The sequence below is a fragment of the Miniopterus schreibersii genome (assembly GCF_964146895.1).
Source record: "Miniopterus schreibersii genome assembly, chromosome: 4".
In the NCBI taxonomy this organism is placed as follows: domain Eukaryota; kingdom Metazoa; phylum Chordata; class Mammalia; order Chiroptera; family Miniopteridae; genus Miniopterus; species Miniopterus schreibersii.
Window position 1 is genome coordinate 89,802,782 of NC_138105.1, and position 14,839 is coordinate 89,817,620.

General features: G+C 40.3%; 1 protein-coding gene across 4 annotated transcripts in view; it reads left to right on the forward strand.

The window, feature by feature from the left end:
- The window catches only part of GABRA1 (gamma-aminobutyric acid type A receptor subunit alpha1), a 52,437-nt gene extending 41,225 nt beyond the window's left edge, over window positions 1-11,212 (forward strand). For 3 of the 4 annotated variants that reach the window (XM_081137548.1, XM_081137547.1, XM_081137550.1), the window contains 3 exons: window positions 1,272-1,424; window positions 5,909-6,111; window positions 8,354-11,212. In XM_081137548.1, coding sequence (XP_080993674.1) covers window positions 1,272-1,424; window positions 5,909-6,111; window positions 8,354-8,665 — 668 coding nt within the window. In that variant the 3' untranslated portion in view covers window positions 8,666-11,212. The remainder of the gene's footprint in view (window positions 1-1,271; window positions 1,425-5,908; window positions 6,112-8,353) is intronic. The other variant, XM_081137549.1, reaches the window with a different exon arrangement.
- Window positions 11,213-14,839: the final 3,627 nt, after the last annotated feature.

Below are 14,839 nucleotides of genomic sequence, written 5' to 3' on the forward strand. Positions count from 1 at the left end.
ATGAAGATTACTGCCTGACAGAAAAAAAAACCTCAATAAATAGTCTCAGACTGAAATAATCAATGACTTATCAAAATAAACTAAAAGTGAGAGCTAAGGAGAGAATATTAGTCAAGAGTGTGCTATCAAGATGGTAGAGGCAGTCAGCATTGCTTAATTCTTAATGCTGCAAAGAAGGTGAGCAGCCAGCGTGATGACTGAGGTCCTCTTTAAAGACTGATGTCTTCGGTTATGGATATTAAGAAGTTGTGAGCAGTTTTAGCCAAATTATTGGGCCTGAAGCTGGTTGGCTATCTTTGGAGACATAAATCCCAGATTGTGTAGAAAAAAGTTTGGAGTTGAAGGAAAGGTATGTAGAGAAATGTGAGAGTGGTGTTTTCTTAGCAAGAATATACCTATTTCTCTCCTACCCACTTACAGATAGCTAAGCATATTTTACAGTGAATACAGCTAGAAACTTCTAACATTTGTAATTGAAAAAAACATGTCCATTTTTAAAACTTCTTCCTGCAATTTGGGCTGTGTATCTCCTGCTCTGGACCTCTACGTGAAATCACACTTTGGAGCATATAAAGACTGTGCAGCTAGTCCACTGCTTCCCAGAGCTGGCTAAGAACTGGGACAAGTTCAAAAGTTGGCCCCATCTCAAAGAATAGCTTGCATATCTACGTGGTATCTGAAGAAATCATGTCTCAAAACCTTCCCAGGTGAATTCAAAATGTATTTTGAGAAACACTGGACTCTATCCCATTGTTTTCATTCTGAAGATCAGGCTAAGCTAAATGACTTACCCAAAGTCCGAGAGCTCCTGAAAGGAAGGGCTTGAGCTAAAATTCAGCTCTCTTGACTTGGCCTCCAAAGCTCCTCATTAGATAGCCTGATCTTTCCTGCAGTGTCCACACTGGGGATGTGCTCTGTTCTAATCCACTGGTGTGTGTCATCAGGATCTGCACGTTGCCTTCGTGGCCACTAAAGACAATCTGTAAGTACACGCTCAGAGACGTCTTATATGTATCATGCACCAGGATCAGGATGTACGACTATCCATGGCATCTTTGGCACATCAGTCTCATCCTCAGAGCCATTTTGGTGTGTTTTTAAAGTGTCTTTTTTCTTTCTTTTCTGGATAAAATTTTCTCTTTGGGAACAAGGTATCACATGGAGAAAGGATGTGTATAAGCTCCAGGACTCTGTTGCTGATAGAAAACCTCAGAGATGAACTTTTTCTCAAGGTCAACTTGCTCAACATTACTGTCTGTCTCACCCTCTAGGAGAATATGTTGTTATGACCACTCATTTCCACCTGAAAAGAAAGATTGGCTATTTTGTCATTCAAACATATCTGCCATGCATAATGACCGTCATTCTGTCCCAAGTCTCCTTCTGGCTCAACAGAGAGTCTGTACCAGCGAGGACAGTCTTTGGTAAGTGCCAATCGAGATATGCATGCAGGGCTTTGGAGGGCAAGTTATGCCAGTGACACTGCAAATAGAATGAAAAATGATTATACATTAAAGTATGAAGTTAGTACAATAGAAAGATGCAAGGAATTCCCATTTTCATCATGGCATGATTTTTAAAAATTATCTCCCTAAGTAGCAAGCTGCTTCAGTGCATGTAAATCGATGGGATTAATGAAGATTTGATTTGATATTTTGGGAGAGAAATGGAATGAAGCAGGCATAAAATGCATCATATTAGATTAAAACACACACACATAGAACTGTTAATGTTTAATCCACACTTTCAGAATACATAATCATATATCTGTGTAGTTTTTGAGAATCTAAGAAAATATCAGCAGAGCTACTTCCTTACATGTATGAAAGCAGGGCTTTCTTACGTAGGGAGAGATTGTTAATGACCATCTCGCAGGACAGTACAGGAATACTTCACTTACCTAATGTGTGCACTTCTGAAGAGATACAAATATACATTTTTTTCTGTTAAAATGGTTCAAATGCCCTTGATGCTTCAAGTTAAGGCAATCTAATGGGACGCTGCTTAAAGGGTAATAACCTTTTACTAATAGGAAAAGCCACCCCCTAATTTATTAATTTAGAAATTTGTACTTCATATAAAGAGGTATTTCCTGCCCATATTGTAGTATACGATCTTAATTGTACTTTTCAGACTGATATAAACAGAAGACTCCATTGCCATAAATTAACTGATTCATTCCTTCACTCAGTGAACTTTTATGTGACGCCTACTATGAGTGAGGCACACAGTGCAGCAGTGACCTTGACATAAACTGCCCCGCTCATGAAGGTTATAATCTGGAACTTAAAATTTGAGTAACGATAAAATAATACATGTTTATTTACCGAGTGCCTTTATATCAGGCTGTTCTACGAAATAAACCTACACTATCTCATTTAACACTAAAAAGAAAGCCTCTGTACTATTACTGTCCTTGTGTTATAGACAAGAAAGCGAAGGACAAGAGATGAAGGAACCGGCTCAAGGTCAGAAGCCACTAGGAGGGGCGTGGAGGAAGACCCAAGCCCTTCGGCCCGGAGGCTGTGCCCTTAATGACACGCTGGCCCACCGCCAACGTGCTGGGGCAGTGGGGCAGTGGTGGGCCGCACCATTCACTTGTAAATAACAGCCGTATACTCACTGGTGAAAGGTGCAATCGCCAAGGTTCATTCCAGAACTATCAGCTGGCACGAGGCTACTTAAGACCCTTTACCACACAATAAAAGCGTTAGGAAGCGCAAAATCTAAACTGAGGATGATTCATGGGGGAAGATCCCTATGGCGTCTTTCTTCCATGACAGACAGGGTATGAAAAACCAGCTCTCTCAGGAAAAAAGCCAGAGTGCTCCAATAGCCAGAGAAGCTTGCTTCCTTCTGGAGGCAGCACGGCCCTTCCCGCTGGGAACCACCGGCCCCTGCTCCGGCCCGACCTCAGCACAACCGAGTCAAGGCCCGGGAGGACGGGCTACGGGGCAGGAGGGCAGGTCACCTCCCGCGTCTTCTCCCTCATCGCCACTTGTCGATGGGAGCCGCCGCTGACGCCACCTTCCAGAAGGGAAGGTCAAACTCTTGCCAAGATGCCTGCTTCTGGGTGCGTGTGTAGTTTGAGCTCTTTTTCCAGTAGAATTTTTTTAAAAATTCAGACACAGAAGATATTTACATTATGTTTTATGACTCAGCACGACAATGAAAAAAAATTTTTTCTTTAATGTTCACTTTCCCTACTCTCACCCAACATATCTGATCCTTTCGTTTTGGAAACTTTCTAAAGCATTTTGGACTGTTTCATAAATGAAAAAACCTTGCTTTTAACACTTTCAACAGTCAGGCAACACGTGCCCCCTTGGTGAACATAACTCCCTATCTGTAAATTTAGCTGTGGCAAGTATATCTGTCCATCAAGTTATATATTTCTAATGTTCTAAGCTCAATAAAATCACAAAAACAAATTCCTAAGACCTTTAGCCTTTTAACATTTCTCTAGTACACATCTCGATTCTTTTTTGTCTGAACTCAGCACATTCTTCTGAGCTGCTTAAGATGCCTGAGAGGGTCAGGTATTTAAAGACAAACATAAATTAAAAAAAATAAAAAGTCGTACTTCATAGCAGTTTGCTGAAAGGGATCCAGACTACAACAAAGCTGAAGCGTGGCTTATGTCTTAAAATATCATATTCTTGACCATCCATGCTCACATTTAGAGGCAATGTGGTCGTGGAATTTTGCTGCCAGGCAGATCCAAGTTTTAGGTTCAATCTTCATTGTTCTAACCTTCAGTTGCCTATAAAATGTGAGTTCAACTAAAGTAAAATCATGCTGTTTAAAAGACTAAGTGATAAAAATAAAATATGTAAATTATCAAGGTTAGTACTTGGAACTTAATAGATACTCAATACACTGTTGTTCCTTTCCCTATATCAGGAATTGTAAGACCACAGCGAGCACGCACACACACACACAGCTCTTCATGCTATTCCTAACTGCTTTTAATTTATGCATGCATTTAAGAATACCTATTCCCAAATTACTTCTGACAGTGACTTACATTAACCAGAATTCAAAAAAATAAAAAACGCAATTCACTGTGGCAGGAATTTACCCAAAAGGACTGTAGCTGTCAATAATAGTAGTCATTAATTTTGCCCTTAGTAAATATCAGGCTAAGTGCTGAACACTTTACTACTGCACTATATTTAATACAACACCCCCTCTGAGTTAGACTTATTGAAATTAACTTGAAGTTGTTTTTTTTTTAAATAAAGGAGAAGCTCAGAATTGTGAGGCAATTTTCCCGAGGTCACTCAGCAGTTATAGAACTGTGGTTTAAAACTGGGTTGCTCTGCATCCCAAATACTGGCATTTAGTTACCTTGCTCTTTGCTCAAGTTAATACTGACATGTACATTTGGGGGCTGTTTTCCAGCCAATATTCTTTAAACTATTTGTTGTTCAGGTGATACAGATAATGCCCCAGAACTTCCTGTAACACCTTCAAAGTTCAAAGTAATACCTATGATTTAATAAAAATCTTGGGGTTTCTAATATAGTTACAAAGATCATCTACCTTGGAAAACTAGGGGATACTGGATGGTTTAATGCAGTTTATAAAAATTAGCCACCTACCATCTCTCTGTAATCCTACTGATTCTCTAAAAAATCATCAAAGGGGGAAATCACAGATATTAATTTTAGACCCATGGGAAGACAGTATCTTCCATGGCAATAAGTTATTTACATCCTTAAAATGCTTTTACATATTATTATGTTTTATCCTCAAATAATCTTGTGAATGACTGTGCAGAAATTTTCCTCTCTTAGAACTTCAGCAGTGATCTAGACAGTCAAGAGAATGAAGTCTAAATCACGCTTTTACAGGTATGAACACTAGGAGGTCCCTAGAGGTTAATTCGCTTACTCAGGTCATAGAGCTAATAAGTGTTGAGTAGTCACTGGACTAGGTCAGGACTTTTTCCATCACGCAGCCTGAGTCAGCCTTACTGGATTATTGTGAAATTTTAAATACATTTTCAAATGGTTTCTAAGGAACCTTACCACAGCCTAACTATACAGTGCAGAACATTTAGTAGGCTGATAATATTCATTTGTTAAGTGAACACTCATGGATATTAGTTAAATACCAACTCATATAATTATATAAATAAACTAAAAACAACTGACTCAAAAATGGCTTTGAATACAGGGAATGTAATCGCTGGGGACGGAGTCACTGCACAGGAAGGTGAGGCAGATTAACAGAGAAGGAGAGACTGTGGACATTCAAAATGGCAAAATGTGTTCAAGTTTTGGTTTTGCCCCTTTTGAGCTGTGTAACCTCAAGTAAGTTACATGCAACTTATTTCAGGAATTTCTTCAGAAGAGTGGCTACTTCAGAATCAGGAAAAAAATCATATAAAAGCAGAAGAGTTAATAATGTAACAAAGTATTATCCTAAGATAATTCAATTATTCATCAATCATTACTAAACTATTAGCTTCGTGGTTTATACAGGTGGGGCGCACAGGTGGAAAATACCAAACAGAGCGGAGGATCCAGGGATTTCTTGGGGATCAGAGACAGTGAAGATCTACGCTTTATAGTTCAAAGAATTGGGGACAGTGAGGGAAAATTATTTCCTTTTCTAACCAGGATACCATGTTCAAGATGCTCATTTAAAGATATTCACTATTTTATTAACAGCTCAATAGCAAAGCAGTTTATCCCTGCAAGAGATCCCCTCAACACGGCCGTGCCACCAACTGCACACTCCTCTGGGGTTGAATGAAAATTCATCCATTCCAGACCCAAGTGGGACGAAACTTCTCTCCCACCGGGGTACCGCTGGTCTCCCTTTGGACAAGGAGGCCGACCTCCAGCGATGAAATTTTGTAGTAGGGATCTTCAGATTCACTTAACTTCTCTCTTTGCAGGAGTCACGACTGTGCTCACCATGACGACGCTGAGCATCAGCGCCAGAAACTCGCTGCCCAAGGTGGCGTACGCCACCGCGATGGACTGGTTCATCGCCGTGTGCTACGCCTTCGTGTTCTCAGCCCTCATCGAGTTTGCCACCGTGAACTACTTCACCAAGCGGGGCTACGCCTGGGATGGCAAAAGTGTGGTCCCAGAAAAGGTAAATGCTGTAATACCCCCTGGGGATACAGCACTAATATGTCCTTTTAAACATGTTAGACGGGGTGTCTGGACTTGAAGGAATGGATGAAGAATGCAGAGGGAGGGCAACGAGGATTCTAATGCTTATGTTAGAGATGATTAAGTGCTCGGGTAATTTTGTTATTGTTAAGGAGAGGTTGTTTGTGTGGACAGGTGCAGAACAGACGCAGGAGATGAGAGAGAAACACAAAAATGAATATTGCTACTCAAGTATGCTTTTCTATTTATCTGAGAAGAGTTTTAACAAGCCTGACATTAGGAGCGAATACATTCACATACACCATTATAATTTTTATAACTTGAAAATCATAGGCTTTTTTACTTTTTAAACCTAATCCCTTTGGTCATAAACATCACTACTCTAATGTCTCAATTGAACTGTGTTTGCAAAATGCATTACCTCCAATTATCAGCGAAGCAAAGGGCAGGAAACATTTTCTCTTTCCAAAAATAGAAGTTTGCTTTAAGGATCACAGCACACAGAAATCACAGAAAATTGTAGAAAATTATCAAGTCAGGAATATCACTGTTCTCAACTAGAACCTATTTTAGAGTGGCCCTGAGAGCACAGTTGGAGAGTATATTTCTACTTCTGAGGTTTGGAGGAAAAACGTGAAAACGTAAGCAAGCCTTGGGACGGCAGGATGAAGGGCAAAGTCAGAGACACAGAGGCTGTGAGACATCTAGAAGTCATCTAGGCAGGATCACTCTACAGCCGCTTTCCCCAAACTCCGCTCCATAGAATGCTAGTGTCTTGTGATAGTACCTGGAAATAAAAGTTCTGTAGTCGAATACATTTGAAAGGAAATATGCTGCCAACGTCAAGCTCTTTTAGATGTACCCCTCAGCCACAGATGAATCAGCTCGGCACGCCAGTGAGCTACATAAGTAAAAGCCAAAAGGTTCTGTATGGGATGCACTGTCACAGCCAAAGTGAACCAGAAGCAGGGCCTCAGAATTCACCTTGCCTCGAAACATTCTTGCCCAGTATAAAAATTCTCTGAATTTTCAAACCAAGAACTGTGGCTGAGGTTCAGTAGAGAGGAGAGACAAGATAAAGGGACTGCATTGACCAGCTGGAGAGAGAGGCGAGAGGGTGGAGACAGTTGCTGTAAATCCTTGCTTTAGTCATCCATGGCCTCCCTCTGTCCTAGACCAGGAGGGTGGCCTAAAGGAGAGGGAGCCAGCCCCAGAAACAGGTTAACATAAGGCACCATGAACTGTAACACATGGACCAGAGACAGAGCTGTGGAAACTTTTTACATGTACATCTTAGAATGACTGACAGATTCTGCTGAAGTTCTTCAGAATGAATGACACGCAAACACTGGGGACACATGATGAAAAGTGAGGCGCGAGCACCGGGAAATGTTGCTTTTCTAACTTACTACTTTCTTTGCATTTTGTGAGAGGCCAACATCTTTCTGATTCTGGCTCATGAGTGTCAGTTGTTAGTGACTAGTGGTGAGAACTGAATTTGTCTGGAAACCGTGGAATTTGGGTTGAGGCATCGGTGAGCTCATGGTGCTGATTACACGTATCCCTTTCCGGCCCCTGTATTAGTCCTTCAGGTGCTATGTCTCAGAAAGTATTTTAATCCCTATCAATCTTTAGTCCTCGCGATTCAGTATAGATGTATATGAACATATATGTCTACTTCTATGTATGGTTATATTTATATCTGCAATACAACTATATCTGTAATACATCTATAGATCAGTCATCCTAATGAAACAGACACTATTTTCTGTAAGTTCTTTATGCTTCTGTAAAAATCTTCCCGAGGGCTCTGCCAGTTTGATTTGCTTATTATAGAGTATAGGTGTACAATGCAGTTGACTTGATACAGTTATGTATTGTGATCTGATCACCACCACAGCATTAGCTACCTCATCCCGTCACATAGTTACCATTTCTTTTTGTGGTGAAAACATTTCACATCTACTCTGGTAGCAACATTCAAGTCCGTGATACAGTATTATTAACTATAATCACCATGCTGCACATTAGATCTCCCAGACTGTTCATCTGGTAACGGGATATCGCTGTCCGCATTTTAAATCTATCCCAACAATACAGTCATAAATTACATTTCTTAGATTTTAAATAAAGCACAGACCTAGGTTCCAAAGGGAAGGTCACTTCTACCCGGCTTCTCTCGCAGTTTACTAAACGAAATGCTGTTGCTCTTCTTTCCACAGCCAAAGAAAGTGAAGGACCCTCTTATTAAGAAAAACAACACTTATGCTCCGACAGCAACCAGCTACACCCCTAACATGGCCAGGGGTGACCCGGGCTTAGCCACCATTGCTAAAAGTGCAACCATAGAACCAAAAGAAGTCAAGCCGGAGGCAAAACCTCCGGAACCCAAGAAAACCTTTAACAGCGTCAGCAAAATTGACCGGCTGTCAAGAATAGCGTTCCCGCTGCTGTTCGGGATCTTTAACTTGGTCTACTGGGCCACGTACCTAAACAGAGAGCCTCAGCTCAAAGCCCCCACCCCCCACCAGTAGGTCCCTTCACTCGCCTTCCTTCCGCTGCTCGGTCCCCTGCCATGGAAATTGCTTTCCGTTCCCAGTGCAGTAATTGCCGCCCGCTTTATTGCCTCTGTCCTAAAGAATCGAAGGTTCCCTTATTTCCATAACCCACACGAGGACAAACCGTCCAGCAGAGCAGAGCAGAGCAGAGCTGAGAGAGGATTCTGAGAGACAGAGCCCGAGGGAGCAAAAAAGCCCGACAGGAGGCAGAACGAGAGAGGCAAGGAGGGGCGCAGTCGCAGACAGGTAGGAGGAAAAGCGGGAGAGAAATAAAGCTTGACCGTGACTCCAGATCATTTGTAGATATATATTTCCAAATATTCTAAAGGAGAGAAGATACTGTATATGTCACAAATATTTTTATGTGAAGGCGTTTAAAAGAATATATTATAAATGTTTGATGAAGAAAATTTTCAAAGAATCTATGTCTTTACTGCACAAACTATGGTGCGCTCACATTTTTGTTTTGTGTTTTAAACTAATGTATCACTCTAACATTTTTGTTTCCAAAGCCCAAGACCCCTGTTCTTTCTCCTGTTACAAATGCCTAACGTGTTATTTTGTTGCTAAACGCTGTTTTAAAATTCATGGACGTTGCATAGTAAAGGAGCAGTTCCTCCCTGTAGAGCACATTTAATCCCACGGAGAGAAATGCTCTAACTAGACTATTTCACTAGCATCTGCTTTTATCACTAGACTTGATGAGGAATCATTTTAGCAAAGATATCAACACTCAATAAATACCAAAATATTTGAAAATTAAATAAAATAATTTAAAAAGATTCCCTTTCTCATCATGTCTATTTCCAAATAGCACATGGGTCCAATAATCACTTCATTCCCATCATAAAGATGCTTCAGAGGGGCAAAAATATTTTGCAAGCTCTAAGAATTGCTGAATGTATTCTTTTATATAACAGGACATTAAAAGCTTTAGATTGAAATTTATGACTAGTGAACAAAAATAGAATATATAAATTATATATGTAAATATACAGCATGAGATTGTACATTTTTTACTTTTTTAAGGTTGTGTTCTCAAAATACTGTGTAAGACTCACCGCTCTTAGCTGTTAGAATGTTGTTAAGTGCTACGGAAATACCTTTAGAGCCTGCATTTAAGATCAGAACAGCTTGTAGGAATCAGATGGAACTTCAACTATATGGGCAAAAGTTCACTTATGTAGAGAAAGCTTATAATTTCAAACGCTGTCCGGTGTACAGCAGTAAATCAGTTGCTACCTGCTCAAGTCCTGCCACCTTTCCCTAACTGAGGCTCTTGCAATATAGAAAGAAAATGGAAAAGCATTAGTGAGAGCTAGAAAAATCAACTGTATATTATCGCTATCTTTGCCAATATCAATTATTTCAATAAGTGTTGTACCATATGTAGCACCAAATATAAAAATACATGAAAGAATGTACAGGAAATAGCTTTTATTGAGTAATATTATTACATTTCATTTATACCGTAGCAATATATTTGTAGGTATACTATGTAAGGGCTTTAACTACAAGAGGTCCATTAATACTCCCTATGAAAGTGCTAGTCTGTTTCATTACTACCCAGATGTTTTAGAGATAAATATTTATGCAGAAGGTATTTTTGAAGTCTCCTTTTGTCTGATAGAGTTTCAGAGATATTTACAGTTAGCATCCAGAATCCACAGGTCATGGTCCAAGCCACACATGTAGAAATACCACGACATAAACCTGTCAGTATAATCACCAAAAAAGACAGTTGGGGTCCACGTCCAGGTTTGAAGCAATGTTTTTCTCAAAGAGCTGCCGTCCAATGATGTGGGAAAACACACCACGTTTTCCTAAGCAGACCCTGGTTTTCTTTTTAAATGTGCTGTATTGTTTGATTTGGTCCTGCCTAAATTCCATGAGCTAGGCCAGTGAAGGCTGAACCAAGGATGTTCATCCTCTGGTATCTTGTGTAGATATCATGTATAGAAAATAAAAATAAAACATGGCTCTAACTCCCGTGTTGCTGTTTATCCTGTTATTTTTCGGCGTTAACCTAATGTGTTTATTGAGAGCCTTTACCTTCCAGACTTGTCATGACTAACATTTGGTCTGTACTTTGCTCATTAGACGTGAATATTTCTTATGAGTCTGCTTTCTGCTATGCAATGACTGCATTTCGATCATTTCTTAGTTTGTTAGTATATGTGGATAGTGCTCTATTGTATTAATTGATTGCATAATTTATCAAAGACAAAATTATTCTATATAGCTTTTCTACAGTGCTTTGCTAAACCGTGTAACACTAGTTAAGTCTTCCTTGAAAATAAAGTCACACTCTTATAGAGGCCAGTTCCTGCTTACCCCCCAGGAATATTTTTTAAAAGGTGACACTGAATGTTGATTGCACATTAGTGCAGTGAAATGGCAATAAACCTGGCGTAGATCGAGGTGGTTTATGGCAGATGCATGTGTTGCTTTACAGAGTTTAGCAAAAGCTCTTAATTTAATGTCAGACTGTATTCTATTATAATAATAAAGCTAACGTTATTCAATAACAAGACAGAATGCCTGGCTCTCTTTTCACGTTATCAATAGGACATGCCATTTCCCCGTCTTAAAAACATTTTCAGGTAGGAGCACCTAAAATGCCAAGTGCCAGCAGGAATCTAGGCTACCGGGAACATTTTGAAGATGTATCAGTAGTATGATTCTAAACTATCATTTTATTTTATTTTAATTTATCTTTATTGTTGAAAGTGTAGCAGGATAGTAAAAAAGTAGGAAAATCCATAGGAAAGTGGAATGGGGAAACTGAGACAAGAAAACTAAACAAGGCCAAACAGTTTGGGCAGCTTGCAGCCAGCGTGTGAAATGCAAGACTGTATCTTCCCCAAGGACACTTGAGAGCACAGGGTTTATAAGCTCCTCCCTCAGGAGAGAATACATAGCTCAAATCCCCCTGGCCCAGGAAATAGAGATCAAAGACCCAACTAATGCCATTTGTGCCAGCTCAACCCAAGGACAGACCAAGTTGGGGAGCAAATAACAAAAACCCCATTAAAGCCAGACAGACCTAAGACAAAAGTAAAACAGTAAAACAGACCAAAGAATTATCCAAGACTCCCCCATAAACTCATTTTAATGCCTCAGCATATTTTTAAATGCACCTGGAAAGCTGAGGAATATTCTACTGAAACCCTCCCCTCAGGCTCTTGCCTGCAGAGAAAAAAGTGGAGACTAAGCCCTCAGGACAAAGGCTCAATGTGGGCTCGCACTGGAGCACACCCACGCCCCATCCTGGGCATCAACTTTTTATTTCTTCCTGATTTCCACGGGTCCCCATGAGACTTGCAGCCCGGGGAGCGGTGGCAGCGGCAGCTCGACCCGGGCTCCCCCCCGATCCTGTCTCCAAGGCCCCCTTTTCTCTGATTCCCAGGGAGCTAAAGCAGCCCTGCCTGGGCTCACTTCTTTCCTGCAGCATTTCCAGGGAGCCAGAGCGGAGCTCTGCCTAGGCTTTCCTCTGTTGTCTCTTCCGCCCTAATTTCTTCCTTAGTTTCATTGTCCCCAGCATTAATTAACATAGTCTCAAACCTGTCTGGACTGGTGTCCTGAAATCCTTCCTACAGGACGTCAAGGACCCACACACTACAGGCCGGCCTGAGGCAGACCTTCTCCAGGCTGGACCCTGTCTGGTAACAAAAGTATTACAGATGTCGCGTGCCCCCACCACTGATGCCCTCCACCAGGCACCCGCCCCGCAGGCCTTCCCCACACTGTCGTCTGTGTCCCTGAGTTATGCATTTTTGTACGTAGGTTCTCTGATTAATCTCTCCCCACCCAGTCCCCACCCCTGCTTTCCCTCTGAGGTTCCTCAGTTGGTTCCATGCTTCTATGTCTCATTTTAAGTGAATCACATTAAAAAAGGCTTATTACTAAACACCTGGTATCTGGTGTTACCAGAAGCATGTCAACTCGAAATTTATTAAAAGTACACAGAACAGAATGAAAATCCTTAAATGAGAGTCGAGTTTGTTCATCTCTATTGTTAATGCAGCAAATCTGTTTCCTGATCTACTCCGAGGGGACTCCAGTTTAATTGTTTTCAAGGAGGAATCTGAACTTCGTAATTTTATTTAAAAGCTCCCCCATAGCTATTACATTCCTTAATGTTTCTACAACCACAAAGGCAGACTGAAGTACAGAAAACTTATAGTTACTTGAAAAACAACAGAAAAATTATCTAAATGATAGGCATAAAACTGTACCTGGTTTCTACAGGAAAAACAACAACACAAAAACACGTGAGGCAGCATCTTTCTGTGTCAGCGGGGCCAGGTGAAAACAAAGTAAACTGTACTTCTACTGATAAAACATGTGTCTTCCTAAAAAGTTATTCAGGACTTAGCAAAATTAATAATTTTAAAATCCTCCAACTCACTTGACTGATTCAACCCAAATAAAACTGCCCACTGTAAACTAGCTGAACCATCTCAGTCGTTGATTTTTTGGCTCTCCTAAAAACGAACCCAGTGAATGGTGAGTGTCTTGGCTATCAGACGACATCCATGCGTGGGCTCACCACAATAATTCCCTAAGGAGTCACAATAAGGATGGCTTGGCGTTACTGCTGACCATCTGTTTGGATTCCACTGTACCTGTTTGTTAAGACCGTCTGTTGGAGTTTTCTAAAACCTGCCCAGCTCTTGTGAGCAGTAAGAATAATGAGTGACCCGACTCAACTGCATTATACAGCCACAATTCAGTCAAATAAATCAACTCCAAATGTTAATTTAGTTTAACTAAACTAAATTCTACTACCATTGCTGAATCTCTACCCTGTGATAGAAATTTACAAATAAACATTTCATGGCCTTTTTCATTAAAAGAAATCATAGTTCTGATGGGAAAGGACAACAGACAATCAGGCAAAGACAATATAAATATTGTGACAAAGGCAGAAGATAAGAGACACACAACAGGGGTGCCTTGCTACTCTTCATAAGGTTACATAACTGAATCTGAAGGAACTAATAATGTCAAAGACGAAACAAAATATAAGCGGTGAAGTGGCCCTGGACTACAAGTCCATGGGCCTGAGATACAGGACCAGCCCTGGCAGTTTCTAGCCATTTAATCACTGACAAACATTTGATACCCGTAGATCTTCTAGCTGCGTGGTAGGTACCGGAATTATAAAGACGAGAGTATGCTCGTGGAAAATTCATAGTTTCACAGAAAATCCAAGTGAACCTAAAGTTACAACAATTCACACAAGATGTACAACTACCAATAAATACAGATTTATACTTGCTAACTGGTATGAGGGCCATCTTCCAATGAAAGTGTTAGCTGAGCTGTCTGCAAGGAAGATTCAGCATTTATCAAGTACTTCAGTGTTGGGGATGGCTGCTGGTGGTAAGGGACATATCTTTCAGAGTCAAAGACAATACATGAAAAAGGAACTCAGAGAGTCACAAAGCCAACTGCCAGGAAATTAGCACAGATACGTGCACTAGGCCTAACGCACACTAAAGGAAGCATTGGGGACTATGGAAAACAGTACATGCCCAGTCTCTAGCCTCAGCTCCAGCTATTCGGTGCCATGTGGGGAAAGAAGGTGGGTATTGCTATATATTCTAATATGACAGAAAAACACTTGATATTAAAATTCTTTTTAACTCTTAATTTTGAAATGACTGTTCGTCAAGCATAATATATAAACAAGTTGAATTTAGCGAATTCAACTAATTAGTGATCCTTGTTTTCAGAATGTCTATATAGATTCGTATGTTTATTTGATAATCATCAATCAATTATGTTTGGTGTTTAGGATTATTTCACCCAGAAAGGAAAGGTAGTTAGCAAACTCCTCATGGTTAGTTAGCAAACTTCAAAACTGTATTTAAAACAATGCTAAGTATCTAAATTTTTCAAAAGTCACATTATTTGTCAATAAAACATTTATAGTCTAAAGAGAGGCCAAGTTTTCCTTGGGGTTATAAAGTGTTAGGGTTCTTTTTGGTTTTGGTGGATAACTTACCTTTCTCTAACTATAACAGGTAGCACATATTACTCTAGAAAGGATGACTTCCTGATTAGTAGTCCATCAAAGGATAATTATGTATATTACGTTCTTTGATACTTACCAGAGGCAGTGTAGTTATAAAAGAAGAAACT